Raw genomic sequence first — 27,513 nt, forward strand, 5'->3', positions numbered from 1 at the left:
GGCCTATCCAAGACACCTTCAATGACGGCCAATGACCTACAACAGATTTCAATATGAAACCGCCCATCGGGCATGTGATGCACTTGTTGGGGGCACACACGACCAGCATAAGTTTGGAACGCGTGCTCCATATTCATTCATTCATTGGGACAAAACAGCGACGACAAGCATCTAACAAATTTACAATAAAAACAGACGACGACGGCGGCGGCGGCAATGGCAATTCTGGCGGTCATAGGAACAACACCTATAAGCCGACAATTGTTGACAAACATTTTTGTCAAGTGGCAAAACGCGCAAACGTGCAACAATGTCATTTCAGCTTGAAGAGAGATAAAAGCCGCACGATGATGCAATGCAAATGATAAGCGCCGCTCTATTGGGATGCAGCAAGGCACGCTTCCAAACAAAGAATTTGCTGAGGTCCAATGTAAACAGTATTGTTGTATTTGTGTGTAGACAACGAACAAAGCCGAAGTTGAAACGAAGAACATAAATGCACTTGTATGAGTATGATAAGTTGTATAATTGCTCGTTTATGGCCACAAACATAGTTTGGAGCAATGCTGCCGCCGCCAGGACATTAAATAAACCACCGTGTTAAACTTGTTTCCCTTTCCTGCTCACATGCGTTCCTTCTCTCTCTCTCTCGCTCGCTCTCTCTAAAGATCATGATAGAATCTTAACCCTTAGCAGCATATTACCTTGCATTGCCTTGCTGTTTATTTGGGGGGGTTGTTTAGTTCAGGAGGGTAGTTTTCGATAAGTTCTGATTTTATTGGTGCATTGCCATGGAACACAGACCGAAACTTCGCTAGAGTTTGAGTTGTGGCACATGCTGGACGTGCGTTTCAAAATCAGTCGAACGTCGTTCTTGCACACGATAAGTCACGTGCTCTAAACTAGCTCCGGTAAACAACGGAAGAACAAACTATTCGCAACGAAGAAGAATTTGTTTTTTAAACAAAAATTATAAACAAAAAAATATTGAAAAATAAATTTAACAAAATTTTTGAAATATCATCAACAAAGTGAAGTGAAAGTTTGAAAGAAAAACAATTTTTAGTTGAAAAAGTTTTTGATAAAAAAAAGGAAATTCTTAAAAATGGATCACAATCTCAATATGCATCATAATAATGCCGCCTTGCATTGGAGTTATGGCGCCGCCGCAGTGCCAACTACGCCGCAAAATCACTGGGTACCACCCCCACAGCAACAGTCCGGCTCACTTAAACGGGCCATATCGGAAAGTGATTGTGAAGATTTATATTCCGAGGAGTCGTCCAAGGAACAGTACGTATTCTTTTTTTCAGAAGAGATTTAAAAAAACAATAAAAAAATATTCTGATTGGAATTTTATGATGAAGGACTTATGAAAACGGAATCTAATATTAATATTTTCTTTTGTTTTGTTTTTTAGAATTTCCCCCGCCGATGGCAGCAGTTGCCAAATGATGAGCCGCAAAAAGCGTCGTGGTGTTATTGAGAAAAAACGCCGCGATCGTATCAACTCTTCGCTATGTGAACTCAAACGTTTGGTGCCCTCAGCCTATGAGAAACAGGGCTCCTCTAAATTGGAAAAGGCCGAAATTTTACAGCTGACAGTGGAACATTTGAAAAGTTTACAAGCCAAAGGTAAATATTTTTGAAAAAACGAAAAAAAAAATAATTAAAGGATTAATGAAATCAACAGTCTACGAAAGGGAATAAAAAATACTTAAATAAAAAAATTAGAAAAATAAATAGAAAAAAACTCAAGAAAAATTTGAAACTAAATTGAAATTTTAATAAATGAAAACTCAGTGCAATTTTTAAACAATGTGAAACCCAAGAAAATTTCCTGTTATTGAAAAAAAACCGAAATTTGACCGATTACAAACAATATGTGGAAATACTGTAAATATTTAGAAAAATCTAATTGAAAATCTTTTCGGAAATTAAAGAAAGTAAAAATTGTTACTGAAATGTTCGAAAATTTCCTCAGAAGGAAATTTTCTTTAAAAAAATTAAACTTTAATTCAAGCTGTGACATTTTAAAAGGAATTGAAAAAAGTGGCCAAGTGGTTAATTTTTTTTACATTTTTATTTGTTTAAATTTAATTTGGTCAAAGGGAAATATTTTTTTTAAATGCTCACTTAATTTTAAAATAAAAAAATGCATTTTTTATTTTGAACATTTTTAATAAATTTTCCAACATTTTCTGCAAAATCGGAAATTTTTCTCAAAAGGAATATTTAAAAAAAAAAAATTTCCAGTTTCTCAAATAGTTTTTTTTTAATTACAAAAAAAAATCGCTTTTAGTAATTATCCCAGTGGAGGAATTTCAATTAAAATTTTTTTTCAATATCGGAATTTTCGTTTTTCCACGGGAAAATACCTTTTTCTGGATTTTTTTTTTTTTTATTTTATATAAAGTTTTCAAAAAATGTTTTCTTTTCTAATTTTTTCAAAAAATTTCTCCTTTTTCAATTTAAAAATTTTAAAGGATTTTTTATTTTCCACGTTATTATTAGCAATTTTTCGCTAATTCTCATTAATCAATCTAAAATTGTCTCCTCAAACTCCAATCAGAATAAATTCCCACGCCAAAATCCTATCAAATCCCATGACAATTCCTCCCTCCACTACAAAAAAACTCAAACAAACAACAAAAGGAAGCTCTTAACTTTTCCACCAAACTAAAAATAACCTGAAAAACAATTCCCACACTTTAAGCACTAAATTGACACTGGTTGTTGATGTTGTTATTATTACAACAAATATTCAAACAATTATCTCACGCTTACAATGGTGGGCGACAAAGGATGATGACTATGATATGACCACCACTGAGCATTACCACCCCTCCAAATTGAATTGAAGTCACTAAATGCACTTGGCTTTGCCGTGTGAAAATATCCTCGGCGAAAAAGATTCCCATACCACGTGCCACCCCTATATTTTGCTTACTAACGGGACATAAAAATCCTATTAGATTTCTCTGTGTTTGTATGTGTGTGGTAATTAATTATAAGGGTAAAAGGGGTGGTGGTGGTGGTTTTGGTTCGTGGGAATGTTGATTTCCTTTAATCTCATCATTAAACAGATTTACATAATTGTTGAACTTGTTATTAAATTTTCCCATTTCAATCTCCTTTTTGCTCTCCAGGAACCGATGCCTTGGGCTATGATCCTCAAAGATTTGCCATGGACTATCACATTATTGGCTTTCGTGAATGTGCCGCCGAAGTGGCTCGTTATTTGGTTACCATCGAGGGTATGGATATTCAGGATCCCCTACGCCTGCGTTTGATGTCCCACCTGCAATATTTTGTTCAGCAACGGGAAATGTCGTTGAAAAATTGCACCGCCACGCCGGGAGCCACACCATGGACGGTACATCCCAGTGCCGCAGCTGCCGCCGCTGCCTCGTCATATCAACCCAACTGTGGAGTGGCTCCATATCAGGCTTATACCTCGGCCACAAGCAGTTCGTCTGCAACAGTTCACACCTCCAGTCATAGTAATTCCTCATATGTGCCCAATTTACCCTCGGCCCTGCATCAGTATCCCAGCTTGAGTTCATCACCCAACAATGCCATGCATTCGCAACAACAACAGCAACAACACAATGTACGTTCCAATTCGGTGGGTTCCGCCCAAGATGGCCATGGTTTGATAAATCACACATCAAGACAAGTGACCTCACCTCTGCAACAGCAACAACAGTCACAGAGCCAGCAACAAGCACAACAACAATCGCAAACTCAACAGCAGCAACAACAACAAAGTGTGGCAGCACATCCCCAAATCACACCCACCTCACATGAAACACATCTCCAGCAAACACAACAATCTCAACCCCAACAACAACAACAAACCACCGCTCATCATCACTACTCCCATGATCACAGTGCTGCCGCTCATCAGGATCATCAAGGTGCCACATATATTGAATTAACAAATGCCCATGTCCATCCAGGGCATCGTCAGGTGCCCTCAGCCGTTCCGGCCTCAGCATTGGGTTATACCGCCATGCCACCCCAATATCCGGTCAGTGTGGCCCAGGAATATAATCATCAGACTGGTGTTTATGTCACAGCCAATGGTTCAAAACCCTATCGGCCATGGGGTGCCGAAATGGCTTACTAGGGAAAGAGAGTGTGAGAGAAATGGAATGACGTCAAAGGGAATGGTCTAAAAATTCCCGGATTTGACATATCATTGTCTGACAAATCAATCACTATAAGAAGAAACAGCATACAGGAAACCGAAATACCGAGAGAAAAAAACTACATTGGGAGGCCTAAGAGAGAAAGAGAGAGAGATAAATTAAGAGAGGGGAAGCAGTTTCCTTAGAAACAACGAAAGAACAATTTTATTTCCAAGAAAGCTTTATAAATTTATGCAACACCTTGAAGGACCAAAAGCTGTATAAATACATCGAGGACAAAGGGAAGAAAATATCTAACTACAACTACATCTATCTAACTACAAAAGCTCTTCTACTATCAAAAAAACTTAAAACCCCAAAAGACGTATCTAAACTTGTTTCAAAGCTCTCTCTTGCGATTCAAGAAGTGCGGATTTAAAGCTTTTCAACCCGATCAATAGATCGAAGGACCAAAAGTGTTTATTACAGGACTACAAAAAAACATATTTTTTTTATTCAAAAATATTTAAAAACTATATTTGAAAAATTTTCTGTGAACTCTTAACATAAACTTGAGAAAAATACGAATACAAGTTCAAAAGCTCCCAAGAAGCGTTAAAATAAATAGAATAATTTATGCCACGATGAATGAAATTTGAACTACTGAGTTTTTGAAAAAAGAAACAATCCTAATCCTAAAACAATCCAATCCGAATAAAATCAGAAAATTTTTCAAGTTCTCCAAGCAATCCTATAATTAAATTAGAAATGGACATGTCTACAGTAAAAGTTTTAAAAGATCATGACCCATAAAATAAAATTTATCAACGGCAATGATAGCTTTGAAGTGCCCAGAAATAATCTAAGTACAAAATTCAACCTCATACATTTATTAACACTCGGCACTTAAAATAAACAAAGAAAACCCCACAACAAAGACCAAAGAAAATGTATTAAAAAAACAAACCCCCACAATTTGTGATAGTTAAACATTTAAAATAAGAAAACAAAAATTGAAAATATTTTTATATATATATTTCTTGCTAAAATATTTTTGTAAAACATTCCATATTTATTTATTTATTTAAAAACAAGAAACTTGTAAATAATTAAAAACTTAAACATTTAGTGATAAGATAATGAATTTTAAAAATTTTAAACCCAAACAAATCTAAGTCATTTATTGTTTAAGAATAAAAAAGTATTTATAAAAAAACTACGATATTATATATAACATATTTTTTATACAAAGAAGAAACAATTTTTCAAATAAAAGAAGATAACATTAAATTTTTTTTCTTGTATTGATACGCTACAACTCTATGTGTTGGTGGTATTATAAGTTTATTTGGGCCAACAATCATGTGACACCTCGAACTATTGGTCCAAAATGCTATAGAAATTTTGCATAGAGGTGGGGTTAAATTTTTAAAAATGATCTCCAAAATATTTGGGGATTGAAATGGACCAATGAAATGACAGTCGACCCGCAATTTTGAATGGGTTTAGGGCTAGGCAAAAATTTGTATGGTTATCGTTAAAAATTACGAAAATGTCCATTTAACCGCCAATACAGGGTGAGATGAAAAAACTACAACCAAATTCAGACTTCTGTCATTTCAAAGCCATTCGTCCGACAGCTGTTAAAATTATTCCAGTGGCAGCTCATTATGTTGTGTACAAGCGTACAAAACGCATTTTGGTGAGAATTTTCCAGGAAAAAAGTTATTTGTGATGGAATGATCGCGTGATAGTGTGATTTCTTTATATTTGGCTGGAAAACCACAAGTGGCTATCGTTAGAGCACTCTAGCATTTAAATGTTAATAAATCTTTTGTGTCTCGTACCAACGCTCGTTACCGTGATACTGGTAGCGTAGCCCGACGTCAAGGAAGTGTACGGAAGAAAACAGCAACATCAGCAGAAATGTCTCGAAAAGTAAAGAAGCGACTTGACCCGCGTCGCAGTGGCCAAAAAATGGCTCGTGATTTGAACATATCGCAATATTCCATTCAGCATATATTGAAAAATGCGCTCGAGGTAAAGCCATTGGAATTCCAAAAAGGGCAAGATCTAACACAACAACAGAAATAAAATAGGCTTAAAAGAGCTAAAGAGTTGCTTCGCTTGGCCGAAAGTGGTGAACTGTCGAATTTGGTTTTCTTCGATTAGAAAACCAAAGGATCGTGTGCACCTTTGGTTGGCCACCATAACTCAAGTGCCGGCCATATGACAATCAGTCAAATACCGACTATAAAGGACGCAAAATAGAAATTCTTCCTAAACATTCAAGATACCTTTAATCGCTTTGGCAGGTCATGATATGGGTCATAACCCCCGATTACGGAACAACCCGATTTCAAGTATATTCTACATTTTAACCATATTTTTCGTACTAATTTTGGCTTATGTTCATAATTTAAGAAGAAACCATCTTTGCAAAAAATGATCACGTTTTGGTATCACCATCATATGATTTAAGGTATTTTCGGGGTCTTGGCCACTTTTTTCATTTTTTGGCCCTTATTTGACATCTTTGTTTCTAAGGGGGAAGAAAACGTCTTCTTACAAAATTTTTATTTCTCGTAAAAGGTCGCATCTTAGTCTTGAGGCTACCTGGGGTAGAAAATCATCTTACAGATAATTATCCACATAGGCATTTATTTAAGTATAGTCCCCACATTAGTATACCCCCAAGTCCAGTTTCCCAACCAATGTGTGGTCAGAAAAGAAAATTTGGCATTCTATTGATTTGTACCCCCAAGAGAATATTGATTGGGAACGTTGATTTGGGATGTGAAATAAGCTCCGAAATGTCAATCTGGGAGCCATTCAGTCGGAAATTGTGGCAGAAACATGAAAAAATACGAAATTATAAAGTAACTTTATTGGAACTTTATTTAAACGTTGGAAATACAAATTTTAATTTATAGCTCATTTGAATGCTTTTTACAATACCAAAAAATGAGCTGAATTTTCACATGGGGCTATTATAGATTTTTCTTTATCATATAAGTATTTAACACTCAAATTAAAGGCTATAGCTGAAAAATAAGATCAGGCTATTCAAAATATATAAAACCGACGGTAATTATAATTTTTGCCATAAATATTAATTTATATTTAGTCATGGAGTCATTACTCATAATCAAGTCATTACTTATAATCAAAATTGTGCCGCCTACATAAGCCAGATCTGTGATTTATTATGCTTTAAAGACTAAAAGTACGGGCCGGCAACGCGGACCGGGCCAGCTAGTCCTATTATAAATCTATTTTAACAAAATTTGACGGATTCATATAACATAGTTTATAGTTTATACCAACTAACATTGCTATAGAGTGCATGATATCACTTCACTTCTTGCTCTTAACCGTAGCATAAAGAAGAAATTTTCAAACACCCCGCCTTATATCCCCCAAGAGCCCACCTCATACCAAAGTATCTTTCCGATCGCTCAATAAGAATTTTGTACCAAAATCGAACATCAAAAATATCGCCTTATCTCAAAAGTTGATTTGTTACGAGCTATAGAAGAAACACATAAAATACATGAAAACTACATAAAATAGTTAATTGAATTGAATTGATAGTACGAACCATATAATTTAATGTTTGAAGATTATTTAATGCAAATGTTGACCGAGATGGTCTATCCGCTTATATCAGCTGTCTTCCAATACGTAGAATCTTCTGATTAGAAATGACCTTTAACATAGCCCCACAAAAATAGTCTAAAGGCGTTCAATCGCACGATATAGGCGGCAAATTGACCGATACCGAAATTGAAATGAAGGCTCTGTTCTAGAATCTGCAAGAATCTACTAGTTTTGAATTTTTTCCGATATCATAAATCGAAAGTCGTAGTAAACACTTTTACATTCTTGCTGTTCAGGGACAGACCAAAAATGATCACTGAACTCGCCTTTAAATGAGTCTCTTGTTACGCGTATTGTGTAGCCTGTCGTTTTGAAACCACATATCGTGCAAGTCATGTTCTTGCATATTCGGCAATAACAAAATTTAATGCCAAAATTGACAGTGAAACAAAACACGAAACGTATATGAGCTGTTGAAGCCGGAAACCAGGAGTGACCTCAATATTAAATTTCAGGGTTCGAGCTCTATTCATTCTCATATGTAGTATTTTTCGAAAAATCATAGTACGCATTTCCAAATCCACCTTCTGCGCTCAAAACTATACACTAACATTGGCCTCAATATCAAATTTCAAAACTTCAACTCTATCCTAAGACCCAATCCCAAATTTATTAACATTCTTTCTGTAGTTATACTACACATGTCCAAAACCACCTCCTTCTCTCACCATCCTATACATCAACAGTGACCTCGATACCAAATTCCCGGATTCCATCCCTGTATTAAGTTTTTTCGTACAGTTAAAGTACACATTTTCAAAGCAATCCCCTTCTCTCAACCACAGGCACAACCAAATTTAGCACTATTTAGTACTTTTCGTACAATTACAGTACGCATTACTGAAACCACCTCCTTCTCCCCTCCTACACCAACAGTGACCGCGATACCAAATTCCCGAATTCCATCCACTTCCCAACACCCAACGGCACATTTTGTGTTTTTTACCACGTTCCAGTTACTTCTGTCAATTACAGGCCCCAAACAATGACATCCATATCATATCCATATCCAGTTTAGTACCACTTAGTACTTTTCATACAGTTATAGTACCTATTTCCAAAACCCCATCTATATCGCTATCCCAGACACCAACAGAGACCTCAATATCGAATTTAAGGATTCCTGTACCATTGTACTTTTCCTATTCTTGTATTTTTCATACAAATATGGAACGCTAAATCAAATTTTAGAATTTTACCTCTATCCCTTCACCCAATGCCAAATATGTTACCATTTAGTACTTTTCATACATATAAAGTACACATATTATAGTACTATTTAGCACATATTTCCAAAACCACCTCACTGTCACAAACCTACCACCAAAAGGACACCAACAGAAAAATTTCAAAATTCCAGCTTCAGACGTTCACCTTAATCCAAACTGTTCCAAATTTAGTACGGTTTTCACACTTAGTACACATTTTCAAAACCATCTTCATATGTCAAACTTACTTTCCAACCTCATACTCATTCTCATACCAAATTTTTAGGTTTTACCTCTATCCATTCACATAATACCAAATGGTACCATTTATTAACTTTAGTACCAAAGTATTCTATTTTTAGTATATTATATTACTTTTCGTACCCTTTTAGTGGGAATTTCCAAAAACCAAGACTTATCACACGCCTACAAACTAAGAGTGGCCCTCGTAAAAAATGTCAAGATTTAAGATTTCAGCCATTTGTTTTCTGCTATGAACAATAATCTTACAGACGTATTTGAGCATCAGATCCTCCTATAGCCTTTATACACACAAACGCGCCCTTACATACTGTAATTTTTTATTAACAGGTGTTGAGTTATGATAAAAAAAATTTTTTCCAAACATTTAATATTTTTTGGTGCAGAAACTAACAAAATATGCATTAATTTATAAATAATTTATAACAATAAAAAAACGCTAAAACGTATGGAGTAGAAACTAATAAAATTAATAGCATAGACCAACCACCGGAAATTTTCAGTAGACAGATTAAATCCAGTCACAGTTGAAAAGTACACCCCCCGTTGAGTCTCAAAAAAAAAAAAAAAATACACATTTTAAGGGTTAAGATGTGGTCAGTTTAGAACACAGCAGCCAAGTGTAAATTGTTGCACCTTAGTTGTGAGCTAAAACACACACAAACGCAACAAAGGTATGCATATTCTGGAAAAAAAAACTAATTAACATAAATAAACGTAAGGAAAGAAACGTGAAACGAAAAAAAAAAACAGTGGCGAACAAGAGCAAGTTTTTCGCGTATTTAATTATTTATGTAAATTTATACAAATCGACAGGCAGACAATGCGACAGACAGCAAAACAGTAACACACTTTTACGCTAAACAAGGAAATATAATTGGAAATTATAAAATTTTCGTAACTGACCACTGCAGAAGTAAATGCCAACTCATAAAGCATTTCCCGTGAACACCACTCACTGACCACTGGGGTTTTTTTGGTGTGTTAATCCTTTTGTTGGTATTTCCTTGCCTTCCCCTAATAAAGAAAACCAGCTAGGATGCAAGTGTTCATATTTGAGTTTTGTGGACAACCAGCAGAAGTTAGATAATGAGTTAGTTTAACAAAACTGGACACGCACACTACGAATGCCAATCGAGAATGAGTTCTGTATTAATTTTTTTGAATATTAACTCATACTAGACGTGGAGATTTGCCTTAAAACAATATGACAATTAGAGGTATTATGCATTATATGTTTTCAAAAGTAATGAGGTAACGAAAGAAATGCACGTGTGACCAGCTTCGGCTGTAAGGGGATTTTTTTTAAGGGTAATAGACACACATGTTCATATATACATTCATCAATACATTTACGGGTTTTTTGGCGCAAAAATCTTTTGAACCCGTTTAATATCTATTTCACAATATCGATTGATTATAATAAGATGGTTAGGTTACGTTAAAAAGAAGGGCAAAAAATCGCCACATGTCCTGGTGCACATCTGCTAGCAAAATTTCAAAAATAATCGCCACTTTTTCCAGAAAAAAGCGGAATAATTGAAATAATCATTCAATTTGTAACTCATCGAAATAATAATTTTAGACCCAAACAAAGTATATTTTCTTGATCAGCGTAAAATTATAAGACGACTTAGTCTGTCTGTTGACAGCACGCTACAGTCAAAACGAATTAAGAAAGAAGCTAAAATTTACACAGATCTGTCTTTTGTCTGCAGACAGGTCAAGTTCGAAGATCGGCTATATCGGTCTATGATATCCTATAGCACCCATATAACGTTACCATGGAATTGTCTGAATATGTATACAAGGAGTTCTTTGGCCACTGAAGGAGAATTGTCTATATAGGTCCAATATATCGTATATCCCCCATAAAACAGCACCTCCCGGAAGAGAATTGTCTATATAGGTCCACGATATCATATATATCCTATATAATGGTTCCTTCCGATATTCGGTATTTTGATGATTTTTGCGACGTTAATTACCGGAATTCTTTCAAATTTCGTATATAAAGTTTGGAACAGTTACTACAGCCTATGACACAAATTACTTATGCAGGATCACGTCTTCATATAGCCCCCATATTACGACATTTTCTTACGGAATTTTTTTGAAAATTTTCAAGTTTCTTCCAAATGGTGGAGGGTATAAAAGCTTTGGCCCGGACGAACCTTTCTGCTTTTTATACCCTACAACACTATGTGTTGGGGGTATTATAAGTTTGATTGGGCCAGAATTTATGTAACACCTCGAAATATTGGTTTCCCAAATAGGAAAGTATATATGGATCTTCCTAGCTCGCCGAGCTGAGTCGATCTAGCTATGTATGTCCGTCCGTCCGTCTGTCCGTCTGTCCATGTTAATTTGTAATCACTCTACAGGTCGCAATTATGGTCCGATCCTAACGAAATTTTGCACGAAGGTGGGGTTAGGGTCAGAATAGAAACCTATTGGAGATGATCGCCAAATGTTTAGGTGTTGAAATGGACCAAATACTGAAAAAATGTCGGATGTTGCAGTAGCTATACAGGTCGCAATTATAGACCAATCGACTCGGAAGCATGTAGCTAGAGTTTAGGGCGGGGAAGAAGCCTACCAATTTGGGTGGTCATCGGATAATATTTAGCGGGTAAAATAGACCATATCTTTTGTGTTGAAAAAATTCAAAATTTTTCATTAAACCGCGAATATTTTAAATCCCGGCGAAATCACAAAGCCATGACAAGGTTAATTCTGATCTTTACATTGATGTTAACATCCAACAAATCGGATATATAGCAAAATATGTGCGATATATTTGTCTATCAAAGAAGATATGCTTGAAAGATCTCTTATGTGTCGAGAACGGCTGAACTGATTTCGACAGTTCTCATTAATTCAGAATAGCCTCTTGGCAGGAAAGAAAAAACGCCTAAAAAAATCGCATAAAAATGTCTCTCTAAAGATGAAAATATTGATTTTGTAACATTTTCTCATATTTTTTCAATTTTGTCATATTTTTGGCATATTTTCATTTTGAATTAAACATTTGGTAATATTTCTGCAGCTAACATAACTAAGTATTTAGGATATCAGGATATCATATACAGATCGCATTTATGGCCCGATCCTTACGAAATTTTGCATGGGGATAAGATGAGGGTCAGAGTAGAAGCCTACTCTTTTTGGAGATGATCGTCATATATTTAGGGGTTGAAATGGACCAAAAAACTGCAAAATTGTCAGCAGGTCGTAATTATCACCTCACGCACATTTGAATGGGGGTTACCGGACATTGCAAAAGCCAAGCAGTTTTGGATGGCCATCCATATTCAATGTGTGAAATAGTTTCCCAACTTTTGTAGACAAAATACGAAAATGTCCATTCCAGTGACTTTTTGGAGAATTCACAAATACAGGAAAGACGCACTTCTGACTATTTCGTTAACGCTGATTTCGTTGAAGAATATAGTCAAATGTCTGTATCTCATATAGATGCGTTTCAGTCAAAAACCAATAATAAATGTTAATCTTTTGCCACTTCTGAGAGATTATAGGTCTTTGGGAAATATTGGTTCCAGATCTAGGAAGACCATTTACGTGAAACATCTACCAATAAATTGGAAATGAGCAAATTAGTTTAAGTTGCTATTATTTGAAAATTAGAGAACGAAACCTGATGGTTTTCTTTTATTATTTGTCACAATATCTTGTGGAATTCTTTCGAGTTTCTCGCCTATATAAACTGTATCGTTTATTATAGTGTTGTAGGGTATTCAACTGTCGGCCCCGCCTGACTGTAGCCTTTGCTTACTTGTTTAATACTTTTTTTGATAGTTTATCTGGTAGTTATGTCTGTATATGGTAATTTTTTCTGCTGAACTCTAATTACGTCACAATTAGTACATGCTTTCATTACACATTTTGAGTAAGCTATTGTACCTAAACTTGTATTTTAAATATTTTCCTTTTTTCTAAAAGAAGGAAAAATTTTAAAAATATCTAATAAATAATTATTTACCTTCTATATTAATCTTTCAGGGTCAATAATCTTAAAACATTCAAATAAATTTAAATTAATATCAGAGAGTTTCAATATTTGATTTGCAAGTTCTATATAAAAAAGTGTAAGTGCAACTATTTTGTTTTTGAATTTGGAAAAAAATATATATTTCATCATATTCTAAAACAAGTAAGGAAAGGCTACTGTCGAGCGGGGCCGACCGTTGAATACCCTACAACACTATAATAAACGATACAGTTCATATAGGCGAGATACTCGAAAGTATCCTTCACACATTGAATATTTTTGGATGGCCATCCAAAACTGCTTGGCTTTTGCAATGTCCGGTAACCCCCCTTCAAATGTGTCTGAGGATCGGGCGATAATTACGACCTGCTGACAATTTTGCAGTTTTTTGGTCCATTTCAACCCCTTAATATATGGCGATAATCTCCAAAAAAAGTAGGTTTCTATTCTGATCCTTATCTTATTCCCATGCAAAATTTCGTAAGGATCGGGTCATAAATGCGATCTGTACATGATATCCTGATATCCTAACTACTTAGTTTTGTTAGCTGTAGAAATATTACCAAATGTTAAATTCAAAATGAAAATATGCCAAAAATATGACAAAATTGAAAAAATATGAGAAAATTTACAAAATCAATATTTTCATCTTTAGAGAGATATTTTTATGAGATTTTTAGGCGTTTTTTCTTTTCTGTCAAGAGGACATTCTGAATTAATGAGAACTGTCGAAATCAGTTCAGCCGTTCTCGACATATGAGATCTTTCAAGCATATCTTCTTTGATAGGCATGTATATCGCACATATTTTGCTATATATCCGATTTGTTGGATGTTAACATCAAGGTAAAGATCAGAAGTAACCCTGTCATGGCTTTGTGATTTCGCCGGGATTTAAAATATTCGTGGTTTAATGAAAAATTTGTATTTCCAATACAAAAGATATGGTTTATTTTACCCGTTAAATATAATCCGATGACCACCCAAATTGGTAGGCTTCTTCCCCGCCCTAACCTCTAGCTACATGCGAAATTCCGCGTCGATTGGTCTATAAATGCGACCTGTATAGCAACTGCAAAATCCGACATTTTTTCAGTATTTGGTCCATTTCAACCTCTAAACATTTGGCGATCATCTCCAAAAGAAATAGGGTTCTATTCTGACATTAACCCCACCTCCATACTAAATTTCGTGAAGATCGGGCCATAATTGCGACCTGTAGAGTGATTACAAATTAACATGGACAGACGGACGGTCGGACATACATAGCTAGATCCACTCAGCTCGGCGAGCTAGGAAGATCCATATATACTTTCCTATATGGGAAACCAATATTTCGAGGTGTTACATAAATTCTGGCCCAATTAAACTTATAATACCCCCAACACATAGTGTTGTAGGGTATAAAAAGTGGTATCCATAAAGTCAGTAAGTCAGTAAAGAGTATTATCTCTTATAACGTCCTGTTTGACGAAATTACTCAAAACGCTTCTTAAAAGTAATAACGTCATTTTTGAGGCAAAAATCGGCATTTCCCCAATATCAAAGTGAAAATTCGTCAAAATGTCGATAAATCGGCAAAAATTGCAGCCCTGGTGCACATACACTTAAGCTAGCATAGGTCTGTTGTGCGCTGTGGACCAAACTTATTGAAAGAAGACAGACAGTTTTTTTATATCAGAAATTCAGTTGTCTCAAAAAAATTTCTTACCAGTTTCATTGAATTTGCCATGATCTGATTTAGGACAGGTATGAATTTCCTTCCCAAGAATTGGGACATTATATTTGTAAAAATTCTCCAACGTCTCATCATCTTAACCGCATGCTCATCCTGTCTTCTACAAATGAGCTTCTAGACCCATTTGACCCATAAGAATGCACCAATCTCTTTCTTACCTAGTAATAAAAGGTTTTTCGCTTTTACCTCATTGGAGTCTCCCCATAAGATTTTTGTGACTTTCCCTACGCCTTAATTGTTCCATAGGGATATGTGAGCGTTGTTGACCATGTATTTAGAGGCTTTTGATTATACAAGTGTACCGTTGCTAATTCCCCGTCTGATTTGGCGAGAGAGTTCGCTATCTCGTTACCTATAATCGCCGCTTGATAATGCGTACTGAGTGTCAATAAATGTTTATACCCGATACCACATAGCCCAAAGCTACATATTATGTCTTTGTGAATTTGTTTGTAAAATGGAGATGGAAGCGAGCTAGACTTCAGACTTAGAATCACTTTCTGAGTCGATTTAGGCATGTCAGTCCATCTGCCCATCTGTTCATGTATTCTTGTGAACAAAATGCAGGTCACATTTATTATCCGATTTAGATGAAATTTTCCATGGATGAACCCTATTGAAATTGCTGAGAATCAGTTCAAATTTTGATATAGCTTCCATATATATCTTCAACTGGGTTAATTGTGCACCAAATGGCCAATATCAGTCCGAATGTCCTGAATTTTTGCACATCGGGCAGAATTCAGTCTAGAAGCAAGTACATCACCTTTTGCTCTAGCAAAAGGTTTCATCCGAATTGGTGTTTAATTCCCTCACATTCGTAATATGCACTCCCCAAGAAAGATATTTGGTACCAGATATCAGATATAGCCCAGAAATACCTCTGCTAAATTTTACCAAAATCGGTTCAAATTTAGATATAGATCCCATATATATATTCAACCGATTTCAGGATATGACCTGAATTATGGTACATCCGACCGAATTTAGTCTAGAAGCAAGTACATCAAATTTGGAGAATATTGATTCAGATTTAGCTGTAGCTCCTATATATATGTTTCACACGATTTGATCTTTAAGTCCCTCACATTCGAAATATGCATTCGACAACAATGATGTTTGGTACCAGATATCTTATAGAGCTCGGAAATACCTTTGGCAAATTTTATCGAGATCGGCTAAGATTTAGATATAATTAATTTTTTTTTTAATTTTATTGAATTAAAGCAAAAAATGTCGGAAATAGCATCCATTTTTAGATAAGTTTAGATTTGTTCGAATTGGTCACCTTTGCCACGAATTATGGCCTTCAAACGGCCAATGAAACCATCACACACTGCCCGAATGTAGCTCTGCGGCCCATTCCCGGTGAAGCGCTTGCTTGAGGTGATCGATACTTTGGTATTTTTAGTGCCAAACTTGCTTTCCAAAATAATCCAGAAAAATACTTATACACAATAACTATGGCCATTGTGCGCTGGAAATGAAGCGAGGGACCTCACTTTGTAACCGATGGTGCAGAGTCCTGTTGGAATGTCCAAGGTCTGCGGCCAAAATGTTTGAGTGCCCAAGGCTTTAATACACTCTCCAGAATATTTTCGCGATAATATTCGGCATTTATTCTGATGTCACTGTCGCTTAATGCGAACGGACAACCAATGTTTTCTCATCGGAGAAAACCATATTCAGCATTTCACAACTTTCGGCCAAGCGAAGCAACTCTTTACCTCTTTTCAGACTATTTTCTTTCTGTTGCGGTGTAAGTTGTTGCACTTTTTGGAATTTCAATGGGTTTACCTCGAGCTCATTTTCAATATATGCTGAATGGAATATTGCGATATGTTCAAATCACGAGCCATTTTTTGGCCACTGCGACGCGTGTTTCGATCAAGTCGCTTCTTTACTTTTTGAACTATTTCTGCTGATGTTGCTGTTTTCTTCTGTCCACTTCCTTGACGTTGGGATACGCTACCAGTATCACGGTAACGAGCGATGGTATGAGACAGAAAAGATTTATTCACATTTAAATGCTGGAGTGCTGTAACGATAGCCACATGTGGTTTTCCATTCAAATATACAGAAATCACTCCATCACGCTCGAATTCCATCACGAATGACTTCTTTTCTAGAAAATTCTCACCAAAATTCTTTTGTACGCTTGTAAACAATATAATGAGCTGTCACTGAAATAATTTTGACAACTGTCGGATGAGTGGCTTAGAAATGACAGCAGTTTGAAGTTGGTTGCAGTTTTTTCATATCACCCTGTATATCTGCGAACCCCTTCTGATACCTCTTCCCTAAAGGGTCAAATTTTTCAGGTCTTTTATCTGTCATAACACGCGAAACAAGTCTTCGATTCCTTACAATTAACAATATCTAAATAGTTCTCTCAGCCAGAAACCTGCGATGAAAATGGAATTTATGATTTCTCATAAAATTGGAATAAATGTTGGATTTTTTTGTAATTTTGCCCATATACATTTTTTTCTGTATTAGATAAAGCCTTAAAGTAGAATAATTCCGTCGACTATAACTGGTACCTTACGCATATTTTAACATTTAATAAAAATTATCACATATCTCATATAAGTTGAAGGAAGTAACCAATATTATCTGGCACGTCGCAATATTTATATCATATTTATTTAAGTCCCATAAGAAATGGACAATATTGTCCAATTTCTTCCGAACATACTCCATAGAGGGTCAAACATTTGAAAAATCATAAAAGAAGTACAAATATATTTAAATAATCGAACATTGGCTGAGGATATACAAAACCGGCTGATACTTTTTGACTTGTTTTTCTGGATTTGTTGTCTTTGCTTGTGTTGCTTGTAGAGAATTTTTATGTAGAATTGGAATTTCGTTTTGTATCGAATAATATTATATCAGTTAACTTTTAATTATTTTACTTTTAACGAAACCACCTAAAAATCCTTGTAAATACAAAAGTTCTATAAATAATCTTCTCCAGTCTAATAAGTCCCCTGGTCCGTAGAACAACCTATTTTTATTCGTAAAAAATCAGCTCGAAATCTTGTATATATTCCCTGCTCAGATGTTGATGACCTCCTACAGTCCTATAACACAAATATCAGAATATGATAATGTCCGCATTCAATTGAAACGGACATAGAAGGAACATAAATTTCCACAAAATTTATAAACTGTCCCAAAAAAGTAACAAAACTTCAATTTTCTTTCGATTGACACCGGAAGGATATCCAAACTCAACATGTGGGCAAGAACTTTTATTGCGTAGCAATTCAATAAGGATATCCCATGTTACTCCTATCCACTACAAACCAATAAAACTATATTCTCTTTGGAAGAAAATTCCAAATAGAATTTTTATTGGATACCAGCAACGATGTTTTTTGCAATTTCCAAAAAAAAAAAAACATCCATTAAGCTAAGGGTACTTTTTAATGGATTTCAAAACGAAACAAAATATGAAATATTCTCAAGAAAAGCCAACCCAACAACCAGTCAATCCATACAGAATGGAAGACACTCAGTCAGCCAGTCGGTTATTCCGTCAGTTAGTAATAATAAACAATAGCACGTGAGAGTTAAAATTGAAATGACTTCCCACGCCGACGTTCAACCCAACAACAACAACACCATCATTGTCAATGGGAATAAGCTAGACCAATCTGAAACCAACCACCGCAGCCATTACCACCCTTAATTTTGCCACCAACCAAATGCCTGTCAATGGGAATATGCCAAACAAAGCAGGATAAAAGCGAAATTTAAATGCTTAACCTTACAAAGCTAACGAATATTCTCATAAACCTAACATAACGTTCCCAACCCTCGAAGACCGAACGTATGGAAAATTATTCAATTTCCAATTGGACAATGGCAAAAGAAACACAGCAACAATTTCTTAAAATGCCAGTTGATTAGTTTTTTATAATTCATTCATATTTCAATTGGCACAGTGGATACAAAAGAAATATTGCAATTCGGACATTTAAAAACTTTTTGAAAAATAGAGAAAAAATGTTGTAGAAGACCACCATCATCTTCTTGCCCCACTGAATGGAAACGTGCGTTTGAGCTTGTCTCTAGTGACCCGTACATGGAATAGGGTAGCAGTCAAGTGTGAAACGGCCAAGGAAGTGAAGTGAAAACCCGACGGTTATTTGTCGGATACGAGCCCGCTTTTCGAATGCAAAAACGTCGTGTTACTAGAGGATTTAAATGCCCCAATAAGTTGTGGCATTCCATCCTCGGGGATCAGCGTTAACAGAGCAGATTCATTTCTCTTGGATTCATTTCCCAATAATCTTCTCGATGCAACCGAACGTTCGCTATACACATACTGAATACAGTGGGCCTAGCGAATGAGCGTGATGAACTCCGGGGTTTCAACCCTACTGATCCCAGAGTCAGCAAACTGATACTAAAGGTCAACAGATTAGTAGAGAAGAGAAAGGGGAAAGAGTGGCTAGACCATCTGAACCGATATGAATGATCTGAGTGCAAATATTAAATGACTCTCGAAGCCTGGGAAAAATATGATAGGACCGCAGTCACTTTTAACGTCGGCTCTCGTTTCAACCCTAGGGGTACACAACTTGGTGCAGGGCATGGTACAATGAATTCAAGGTAGGGCAGAACTACCATATGATTTCAATTTTTTTATTTTTCTGGCTTAATATGTCAACTTCATTTGCTTATGTGTGTGTCTTCTATTCAATAATAAAAAATATTGTTCAGAAAATATTTAAATTCGGGTGTTTTCAAAATGCTTATTGCAACGTATGCATCGACAATGTCTACAGTTTTTGTCGCGAAATAAGCCATAAGCGATATATAGAACATGATTTTGAAAAGAAATGTTGACCTTTTATTCAGTTTTCGCGGTTTTAAATTATTTATTCAAAATCAATGCAACAAGTTGTTTGATTTTTTATTGTTTTGATACTAATTTTGACATTACAAACCAAACAGGTATACCTCTATAATTGCAATTATTTCAAAGTTAGCCTACCTTGTATTCATTGTACCATGGTGCAGGGCATAATAGGAACAAATAAAAAAGCAGAAAGTCCAGCCGGGCCGAACTTTAAACACACTCCACAATTAGGAAATTTTCAAAAAAAATAAAATCCATAAAAAAAATCTTAAAAATACCGAATATCAGATGGTGGCGATATATGGAGGATAAACGATCTATTTCTGGGGGTAAAGTACTCACAAAGAAATCCTTGTGTGGATTTTCAGACAATTCCATTGGAAAATGTGGCTAAAATCATCAAAATACCGAATATCGGAAGGTGCCGTTAAATGGGGGTATACGATATTTTGGACCAATAAAGACAATTCTCTTTCAGGGGGTAAAGTGCTAACAATGAACTCCTTGTGTAGAATTTCAGACAATTCCGTTGAAAAATGTGGCAAAAATCATCAAACTACCGAATCCCGGGGTGTATTGTTATATTGGGGCTATACGATATCGTGGACCTATATAGATAATTCGCTTCCAGGGGATCAAGTACTCACAAGGAACTTCTTGTGTGGATTTTCGACAATTCCATTGAAAAGTGTGGCTAAAATCATCAAAATACCGAATATCGGAAGGTGCTGGAGTCGAGTACCTCATTAAAGTCCTAAACCTATCATTAGTGGGTCTTGACTTATCAGAAGCCTTTGATATTGTCAATCACTCTAGGCAGTTCGAGGACGTCAAGAACACCACTCTTCGGATGAGTTAGAAATATTAGATAATGAACTATATGTGTGGGGGCGCCAGTCGTACATGGATTCCGGGAAAAGGAAGCTCAAACCCGGTGGAATATGACAGAGGGTTCCCCAAGGTGGGGTGATATCTCCAAAAGTGTTTAATCTTTACTTGTTCAGATTTCTGGACAAGTTAAACACCTGCCTCACAGAGCTTTCCGACTTTTTCCAGGCCACACTCTTCATAACATGGTCTGCGGGGAAGAGAATGCAGCTGAATATTCAAGTCGATGGACCCATACATCCGACTACGAACTACCCCCAATTATCTTATTATCTAACCACAGCTATATGAGATAAATTGAAAAACAAGGTTCTCAAGGCGTCGGTGGGAAGCAACAGAAAATTTAAAATAACGCCCCATTTTAAGTTTCTCGTAAAGGGTTACATTTATTCAATCTAGCCGATCCTTAAATGTTTTTTTTTTTTTTTTTTTTTTTTATTTGTAACTTTTAAAATGTTAACCACTGTCTCACACGAACCACGACCATGTCATTCTCATGTAAACACTCTCAATGTCCTGGCGGAGGATTATTATTTGTACAGCGCGACATACAAAAAAACTGGTGCTATCAACAGGCAAAACAACAATGCTACTCATATTACACACAAACATATTTCTTGTGTTTGATTACTTTAACCTGATAGACCCTTGTGAATCCAATAAGATTTCTCTCGTTCCCAGCCATAAAGATTACATGCAAACGAAATGAGGGTTGATTTCCTGGCTATCATCATTCAAACATCGTTTAATAATCATATGTTTTTCATTATTGCGATTGCATTTGGATATTGTGGTTGATGTTGTTGTTGTCGTCATCGTCGTCGGTGTTTATATTGTGCTGGCGTTTTGTTATGTAGCTCGTGTTGAACTTGCCGCGCACATAAAAAGGTAAAAAAGTAACACAGAAAATTTAATTGATTTGTATTTTTGTGGTGATGTCTCTCTGTCTGTCCCATTAAATAGTGAATGAACATCAATTGTGTACATTTTACGCTTGAGTTACATTATTCGATTAGAATATTTATTGAGAGCAAAAATTAATGGCTCATTAAAATGTTAGGTTGGTTGATGTTGTTGGAAAGGCAATTTATAAACAACATTCACATGTCTAATATATGCACATATGAAAATGTCATAAAGGTAGATCACTGTCTCGCTAGCTACCCCTATCCCAATTTACATTTTATGCAATAATTACACACAGACGCATCTATATCATATGTGAATATATTTCCACATTGTATCTATTACTAGTTAAAGAAATGCAATATTTTTCCATTTGAACACACTTTGTTGTGTCTATAAATCATTACTTGATGTGTGTGTGTGTGTGTGTTTTTTTTTCAAAATCGTGGCTTTTATTACAAAAAAAAAAAATAGTTAAAACAAAAACTAAGAATACATTTATTCTCCCCCATGCCTACCAGGGAATTAACATTGATTTATTTTGTTCAATGCCATGGCACTTGATTGGGATTACTTATTATTCCCTTTTTATAATATTTTGCTGTAGTTGCTGCTGAACTTGGAAGACTGGGTGAATTCAATGTCGGTTCATATGAGGGACCTGAACCGTCAGCTTTAAGTTCAGCGGCACATTTCCATTTTTTACTATAGTTCACTGAAAAAAAATAAAACCATAATTGTATATTTCGATTTGAATTAAAATAATGATATTTTTATCTTACTTCTCCATATCCGCACACAGCCATCATCGCCGGTTGATATCAACATGGTGGCAAACATATTCCAACAGACACGCCATACTGGGCAATTGTGATCGGTGTGTTTAACGGTTTGTATATCCAATTTGGAGGTGCCGGTAGCATCACTAAAAGTTATAAATATAAGATATAAAATAATAATATTTTGAAACATAAAATGTCTGTGTGAAAACTCGATAATTTATACTAACTAAATTTTATCAGCTAGAAATTGCATAGCCAAGTCACTCTAATTTACTGGAATTCGGGCTATCGAACATTTTATAATAATTTGTACAAATTATAAAAATGGTCGGAAAAATGACGCAATCAACTTCTTACTCCATTCACAGTAGTAAGTAGCAAGTGAAAAAAGGAGTATACGAGAATACCCTCTACCAGTTGGAACGAATTAGGAAATTTTCAAACAAATAAAATTCATTAAAAATTCTGTTAAAATCTTAAAAATACCGAATATAGGAAGGTGCCGATATATTGAGGAGATGTACGATATTGTGGACCTATATAGACAAATCTATGCCTGTGAGGTAATATACGCACAAAGAACTCCTTGTTTAGAATTTTAGACAATTCCATTGAAAAATATGGCTAAAATCATCAACATATCGAATATCGGGGGTATCGTTATATGGGAGCTATACGATATCGTGGACCTATAAAGTCAATTCTCTTTGAGGGTGTAAAGTGCTCACAAGGAATCCTTGTGTAGAATTTCAGACAATTCCCTTAAAAATGTGGCTGAAATCATTAAAATACCGAATATCGGGGGGTACCTCTATATGGGGGCTATACGATATCGTGGACCGATATAGCCCATCTTCCAACTTGACCTGCCTGCAGACAAAAGACCGATCTGCATCCTATCTTAATTCGTTTTGACTGTAGCGTGATTGCAACAGACGGACGGACGGACAACGCTAAATCGTCTTAGAATTTTACGCTTATCAAGAATATATATACTTTGTTGGGTCTAAAATTATTATTTCGATGAGTTACAAACGAAATGACGAACTTAATATACCCTCCATACTATGCACCATTTGGAAGAAACTTGAAAATTGTCAAAAAAAAAAAACCTCCGGAAACTACCACTTAAATGAAAACTGAAAAAAACTATGGAGACTATACGAAGACGTGGACCTGCTTACAAAATTGTTTGTCATAGGCTGTAGTAGCCTTTACGAGCTTCAAATTCCAAATTTGAAACAATTCCGGTGAATAATCTAGCTAAAATTATCAATATCGGTAAGTATCGTTATATGGGGGATATACTAAAACGTGAACCTACATATGATTTTTTTTGTCATAGGCTGTAGTACCCATTACGAATTCTAAATATGAAATTTGTTACAATTCCGGTGAATAATGTTGCACAAATCATAAAAATATCGAGTATCGGGAGGTACCGTGATATGGGGGCAATACGAAGATGTGGACCTGCATACAAAAATTTTTATCATGGACTGTAGCACCCATTACGAACATCAAATACGAAATTTGAAATAATTCCGGTGAATAATGTCGCTAAATCATGAAAATAACGAATATCGAAAGGAACCGTTATATAGGGGCTACACGAAGCCGTGGACCTGCATACGAGATTTTTTTCAATAGGTTGTAGTAACTATTAAGATATTCCAATACGAAATTTGGAACGATTCCGGTGAATAATGTTCCTAAAATCATTAAAATACCGAATATCGGGAGCTACCGTTATATGGGGGCTATTCGAAGACGTGGAAATACATACAAAATTGTTTGTCATAGGCTGTAGTACCCATTACGAACTTCAAATGCGAAATTTGAAATAATTCCGGTAAATAATGTCGCTGAAATCATGAAAATACCGAATATCGGGAGGTTATACGAAAACGGGGATCGATAGGTCCATTTACGAACTTAACCTGCCTATTGGCAAACTATACATGCATACAAAATTTTAGCCTTCTATCTCAATTTGTTCGAAAGATAGCATTATTACAACAGACAGGCAGACAGAAGGAAATCGCAAGATCGTCTTAGAATTTTGCGTTGATTAAGAATATATATACTTTGTAGGGTCTATTAAAAATATTTCGAACAGTTACAAACGGAATGACAAAGTTAATACACCCTCCAAAGAGTGGTGGAGGGTATAAAAACTGCAGATACAAGTCTTACGTTCCAAAGCCATTAAAGAAGATTACAAAAATAAGCAAGGTCACAGTTTAAAGACTCCGATCTAAAAGTCGTGAAAACCGGTAGATATACTCGATTACTTCAACAACATTCCAGTTATATATCCTAGTCATAGATATTATGCGACAATGATCAATAATGACGCCCACAGCCATTCGGATCTCGGATGTAATTGTTAATGGCATCTGTGACTGCATCAGTATGAATGCTAATTAAATCTGCCTGAAAGGCTCCTTGTTAGTGCGAGTGAGAGCCTCTAATTTATAACGTTGGACTTCTCTCTAAGTAGATCATGTAGATGTATCCTCACAAGCCTGGCTGGGGGAGTTTTATCCGCCATATCATAGAAGGCATCCTGTTGCACTTCTCAGGGTGGGATCACGGCACATCAGGATATTCTACACATTCAGCTGTGGTCTCATTTTCGCAATCCATGTGGTATATTAGATAGGTATTCAACACAAAAAATATGTTCGGGTTTAGTCCTCGACGAGTATGTTGTATATACCGTACAATAATGTTGTGGGCGGAATCCGTGTTGATGGTTGGCAACTGCATAACTTGCTCTAATGATGACTTATGACACTTTGCTACTAGGACGAAATCGAAATCGTCCCGTATGGCTCGCCTTTGCTGGTATCCTTTGATTCAGTAGTAAGACAACCCGCCCATTTTGCGGGCATCGCGAACGGTGTAAATGGCTAACGGCTGGTTAAGGATATGTGTGAGATACTCGACTCCCGGCATATCCAGCTGTATGAATATTAACTTTGATATTCCGTCCGGGCCGAACGTTTTGTGACTTTGCATTACGAATAACATATGTAATATTATCCATCGGAAACTGTAGTTGTAAGTCCTAAAGGACAGGGGACGTAGTACACCTCTTTTTGCCTCTTTACTTGCATTTTTTCAACTTAGCCTACCTTCTCTTCATTGTACCATGGCTCGAGGATAAAAGGTTCCAGACCTATCGATAGGCTTCGGAAACGTTCTACTATTTGGAAAAACTTGAATTTCATGGAGAATTATTTATTGTCTTTAAGGCGCTGGTTGCCTACCATCTATAGATTTTAATTTTGACTGATTTTATGTTTGGTACCGCAGAGGTATAGTTAGTATTTCCGTTTTCGTTACCACATCCAACTTGATTAAATTCCCTATCCCCACCGTAGATTCCTTACACTGAGACTCAAAGCAGAGCACCAATTTGGGATCTTCTTTATTCACAATCATAGACATTATTTTTTTAATTAAACCCGATAACTCCAAAGTTTTCTCCCTCCAAAGAACATCAATCGAAGCCCTTTCAAGGGCTTGGAAGTCATATTAATGGGAAGCGTAAAAATCTATTTTTGATACAGAAAAAGTTTTGTTAACTTTTAGTAGATATATAAATAAAAAATTATAAATGACTAGTTTTGATGAGTCCTAGAATGGTTGTATAGAATGAGACGAATGCTTATATCCGTAACAATAGGCTTTCGGCTCAAGGAATAATAATACTTGTAACTAACAATTACAACCTGTTGTAACTTACCTTGTCCCTCTGATATTAACAATATACAAGTCTTTACTGGCTACAGCTAGCATATGGAAACTTCGGCCTGCATTGGGAGCGAATGCCAAATCAGTGACTGGATCAGTAATGTCATTAATTGTATCGACCTTAACACATTTCCGGGCATTTTCACTATAGGCAAAAATGAACACCTTACCGGTAGCTGTGGCTGTTTCGTCGCTGCCAGCCTGCATTTGGACAAAAATAATATCATACAATCAAATAAAATAGCAAAACAATAGCAAAAACTTACAGCCAACAATTGTGATGACAACATATACATTGAAGTGTTCCAAGATAGACAACTCAACGGCAGCTTGTTGGTAATTTCATGTTGTACAGACCATTGACTCAAATTCATAATATCGGGAGCTTCATAGATACGAATGACTCCATCAGCAGACGCAGTTGCCAGCAACAAGCCCAAATATTTTGGCGCAAATTCTACATCAGTTACACTGGTACGTGAATCGACCAGTATAGTACGTTTAACCCAACGACGTGCTGGTGTCATAGTGCCGCCAACCTTTTCCCCCAATACTTCTTCCCATACCGATGCAGTCCGGTCAAAAGAGCACGTGGCCAAGACTTGTCCAAACTCGGGATGAGCCCATGAAACACGCCATATTGAACCCGAGTGAGCCTTCCAACTGGAGGTAACAGCCCATTCGCCTTGTTCATTTTCGTCCCATATCTAAAAGGGGTGGTTAAAGAAATATACGATATGTACAAACACAATGAATGGCAAACAAAAGCCCAAATAACAAGTAACGAAACATACCTTCACTGTTTGGTCACTGGAACATGTTGCCATTCTCCGACCATAATAATCGAATACCACATCATGTATAACGTCTTTATGATCAACTATTATTGACTCAACTTCAAACATTCTTTTTAATAAATTTGTTTCCTGATAACGCTAGTTGGAGTCCGCAATTTGCAAAAAATATAAAAGGTAAACAAAAACACCCGTTCAGTGCGATATGCCGCTTTTTATAAATTTCACAGAGTCGGCATAAAAATTTAACGCCGGTAAAAGTTGGGCCATCAGAGATTTTCAAACTGTAAATTACTACAATGGTGTTTAATACCATGGCAGAAGAATACAGGTAGATGGATCAGCGCATGGGAGCACTGATATGTCAAAAAAATAATTTTTTTTAAATATAAGTAGATTTTTATATGTTGTCTTATACTACGTCAATCGGAGGCTATTATAATTTGTGTTTTTCAAAAATGTTTACAAATTTCAATAATTTTTCGTTCAACATTTTA

At 35.9% G+C, this 27,513-nt stretch overlaps 2 protein-coding genes across 2 annotated transcripts; one reads left to right on the top strand and one right to left on the bottom strand.

Annotated features, from left to right (window-relative positions):
- Positions 1-847: 847 nt before the first annotated feature.
- Positions 848-4,298, top strand: LOC101894325 (hairy/enhancer-of-split related with YRPW motif protein). The gene is made up of 3 exons (XM_020036196.2): positions 848-1,293; positions 1,421-1,635; positions 3,150-4,298. The coding sequence occupies exons 1-3, from the start codon at positions 1,106-1,108 to the stop codon at positions 4,130-4,132; spliced, it is 1,386 nt and encodes a 461-aa protein (XP_019891755.2). The 5' UTR covers positions 848-1,105; the 3' UTR covers positions 4,133-4,298.
- Positions 4,299-22,139: 17,841 nt separating this feature from the next.
- Positions 22,140-27,246, bottom strand: LOC101893640 (nucleoporin seh1). Its single transcript, XM_005181945.4, has 5 exons — positions 27,017-27,246; positions 26,489-26,929; positions 26,215-26,423; positions 22,461-22,603; positions 22,140-22,393 (listed from the first exon to the last, which is right to left on the bottom strand). Exons 1-5 carry the CDS (start codon positions 27,125-27,127, stop codon positions 22,224-22,226), a joined length of 1,074 nt encoding a protein of 357 aa, XP_005182002.1. The 5' UTR covers positions 27,128-27,246; the 3' UTR covers positions 22,140-22,223.
- Between the last annotated feature and the right edge of the window lie 267 nt (positions 27,247-27,513).

This window comes from Musca domestica, unplaced genomic scaffold, assembly GCF_030504385.1.
Source record: "Musca domestica strain aabys unplaced genomic scaffold, Musca_domestica.polishedcontigs.V.1.1 17, whole genome shotgun sequence".
Lineage (NCBI taxonomy): Eukaryota > Metazoa > Arthropoda > Insecta > Diptera > Muscidae > Musca > Musca domestica.